General features: G+C 62.9%; 1 protein-coding gene across 1 annotated transcript; it reads left to right on the plus strand.

The window, feature by feature from the left end:
• The first annotated feature begins 1,762 nt into the window (after positions 1-1,762).
• On the plus strand, positions 1,763-3,175 carry LOC120918399 (decreased expression in renal and prostate cancer protein-like). The gene has a single exon (XM_040329944.1). It carries the CDS (start codon positions 1,763-1,765, stop codon positions 3,173-3,175), a length of 1,413 nt encoding a protein of 470 aa, XP_040185878.1.
• The last annotated feature ends 486 nt before the right edge of the window (positions 3,176-3,661 follow it).

Below are 3,661 nucleotides of genomic sequence, written 5' to 3' on the forward strand. Positions count from 1 at the left end.
AGGAAGGACACGTGGGAGGGGACACCAGGAAGGACACGTGGGAGGTGACACCAGGAAGGACACGTGGGGGGTGACACCAGGATGGACACGTGGGAGGTGACACCAGGAAGGACGTGGGAGGTGACACCAGGAAGGACATGCGGCAGGTGACACCAGGAAGGACACGTGGGGGGTGACACCAGGAAGGACACGTGGGGGGTGACACCAGGAAGGACACGTGGGGGGTGACACCAGGAAGGACACGTGGGAGGTGACACCAGGAAGGACACGTGGGAGGTGACACCAGGAAGGACACGTGGGAGGTGACACCAGGATGGACACGTGGGAGGTGACACCAGGAAAGACGTGGGAGGTGACACCAGGAAGGACACGCGGGAGGTGACACCAGGAAGGACACGTGGGAGGTGACACCAGGAAGGACGCGTGGGAGGGGACACCAGGAAGGACACGCGGGAGGTGACACCAGGAAGGACGCGTGGGAGGGGACACCAGGAAGGACGTGGGAGGTGACACCAGGAAGGACACGTGGGAGGGGACACCTGGAAGGACACGTGGGAGGGGACACCAGGAAGGACACGTGGGGGGTGACACCAGGAAGGACGTGGGAGGTGACACCAGGAAGGACACGTGGGAGGGGACACCTGGAAGGACACGTGGGAGGTGACACCAGGAAGGACACGTGGGGGGTGACACCAGGAAGGACACGTGGGAGGTGACACCAGGAAGGACATGTGGGAGGTGACACCAGGAAGGACATGTGGGAGGTGACACCAGGATGGACACGTGGGAGGTGACACCAGGAAGGACGTGGGAGGTGACACCAGGAAGGACGCGTGGGAGGTGACACCAGGAAGGACACGTGGGAGGTGACACCAGGATGGACACGTGGGAGGTGACACCAGGAAGGACACGTGGGAGGTGACACCAGGAAGGACGTGGGAGGTGACACCAGGAAGGACATGTGGGAGGTGACACCAGGAAGGACACGTGGGAGGTGACACCAGGAAGGACGTGGGAGGTGACACCAGGAAGGGCACGTGGGAGGTGACACCAGGAAGGACGCGTGGGAGGTGACACCAGGAAGGACACGTGGGAGGTGACACCAAGAAGGACACGTGGGAGGTGACACCAGGAAGGACACGTGGGAGGTGACACCAGGAAGGACACGTGGGAGGTGACACCAGGAAGGACACGTGGGAGGTGACACCAGGAAGGACACGTGGGAGGTGACACCAGGAAGGACACGTGGGAGGGGACACCAGGAAGGACACGCGGCGCAGCGCACACCTGTGTGACATTTTACTGTCTTATTTCTGGGAAGTGACATTCTTCACATATTTCTACACATTTTTTCCGTCGGGTGACCTTTGTTATGGGAAATGTTTTCCATGTTGTGTCGGATTGTGAAATCTAAGTTTAGATGAGTGGCTAAAATGCTTGGACTTTGAAAAGCGATCCACGTTCAGATCTCTTTTCAGAGGCGCTGAGGAGGCAATAGGAAGCCATAAATGGAGCGCCAACATGCTGCAGCTCCGCGCACTGCACGTGGTTGCGGGGCATTAAGAGCACGTTCCAATGAATGGGTGACATTGGCATCATGAACACCCCATGGGCTTCCTTTGCAGTTTGGAGGGGGAGGGTAAAGACGTGGCTAACTTTGTATTTTTATCACCTTATAACTGCAAGTGTAAAGGAGCCCTGAGAATCAACGACAGTAAGAACCCCAAACGCTGAACACCAACGAGACCTGAATGTCGGAAGAATGAAAGGAGCTTCAGGTTGGCTCGAACCAGGCCACTTCAATGACGCGTTTTGCCCCACTGGCGCATTTCGTCCAGCCCCTGGGCTTGTCCTTGGTGCCGGCCTCTTGGGGGCCTGGTCCTTTGTGCCGGCCTCTAGGGGCCTGGTCCTTGGTGCCGGCCTCTCAGGGCCTGGTCCTTGGTGCCGGCCTCTCAGGGCCTGGTCCTTGGTGCCGGCCTCTCAGGGCCTGGTCCTTGGTGCCGGCCTCTTGGGGCCTGGTCCTTGGTGCCGGCCTCTCGGGGGCCTGGTCCTTGGTGCCGGCCTCTCGGGGGCCTGGTCCTTGGTGCCGGCCTCTCAGGGCCTGGTCCTTGGTGCCGGCCTCTCAGGGCCTGGTCCTTGGTGCCGGCCTCTCGGGGGCCTGGTCCTTGGTGCCGGCCTCTCAGGGCCTGGTCCTTGGTGCCGGCCTCTCAGGGCCTGGTCCTTGGTGCCGGCCTCTCAGGGCCTGGTCCTTGGTGCCGGCCTCTCAGGGCCTGGTCCTTGGTGCTGGCCTCTCGGGGCCCAGTCCTTGGTGCCGGCCTCTCAGGGCCTGGTCCTTGGTGCCGGCCTCTCGGGGCCTGGTCCTTGGTGCCGGCCTCTCGGGGGCCTGGTCCTTGGTGCCGGCCTCTCGGGGGCCTGGTCCTTGGTGCCGGCCTCTCAGGGCCTGGTCCTTGGTACCGGCTCTCGGGGCCTGGTCCTTGGTGTAGGCCTCTCAGGGCCTGGTCCTTGGTGTAGGCCTCTCAGGGCCTGGTCCTTGGTGCCGGCCTCTCAGGGCCTGGTCCTTGGTGCCGGCCTCTCAGGGCCTGGTCCTTGGTGCCGGCCTCTCGGGGCCTGGTCCTTGGTGCCGGCCTCTCGGGGCCTGGTCCTTGGTGCCGGCCTCTCAGGGCCTGGTCCTTGGTGCCGGCCTCTCAGGGCCCGGTCCTTGGTGCCGGCCTCTCGGGGCCTGGTCCTTGGTGCCGGCCTCTCGGGGCCTGGTCCTTGGTGCCGGCCTCTCGGGGCCTGGTCCTTGGTGCCGGACTCTCAGGGCCTGGTCCTTGGTGCCGGCCTCTCGGGGCCTGTTCCTTGGTGCCGGACTCTCAGGGCCTGGTCCTTGGTGCCGGCCTCTCGGGGCCTGGTCCTTGGTGCCGGCCTCTCGGGGCCTGGTCCTTGGTGCCGGACTCTCAGGGCCTGGTCCTTGGTGCCGGCCTCTCGGGGGCCTGGTCCTTGGTGTCGGCCTCTCAGGGCCTGGTCCTTGGTGCCGGACTCTTGGGGCCTGGTCCTTGGTGCCGGCCTCAGATCCCAGTCCTTGGTGCCGGACTCTCGGGGCCTGGTCCTTGGTGCCGGCCTCTCGGGGCCCAGTCCTTGGTGCCGGCCTCTCGGGGCCTGGTCCTTGGTGTACAGAGGCCGCATATTTGGGTGAATTTCTGTCAATACGCACACGCTGCACGCTCCCGGCACCATTACCGGAGCCTAACAAAAAGCTTTTTGGATCACCTGACCGCCGTTGACAGCCAATCACTGAGGTCACGTGATCTTAAGCCCCGCCCTGCCTCATAAACCTCTTAAAGGGCCGGGAGGCACAAAGAGGTTTAAACTTAAACAAAATTTGTTAATTAATGAATTGAAATGAAACAAAACAATTTTTTCCATTCTGCATGTTTGGCGGTCACGCTCCTTTGCCGGAGCCGCCGGAGATGGGAACCTCGAGCCGCACCACGCTCCTTTGCCGGAGCCGCCGGAGATGGGAACCTCGAGCCGCACCATGCTCCTTTGCCGGAGCCGCCGGAGATGGGAACCTCGAGCCGCACCATGCTCCTTTGCCGGAGCCGCCGGAGATGGGAACCTCGAGCCGCACCACGCTCCTTTGCCGGAGCCGCCGGAGATGGGAACCTCGAGCCGCACCACG

Source organism: Rana temporaria, chromosome 12, assembly GCF_905171775.1.
Source record: "Rana temporaria chromosome 12, aRanTem1.1, whole genome shotgun sequence".
Classification (NCBI taxonomy): Eukaryota; Metazoa; Chordata; class Amphibia; order Anura; family Ranidae; genus Rana; species Rana temporaria.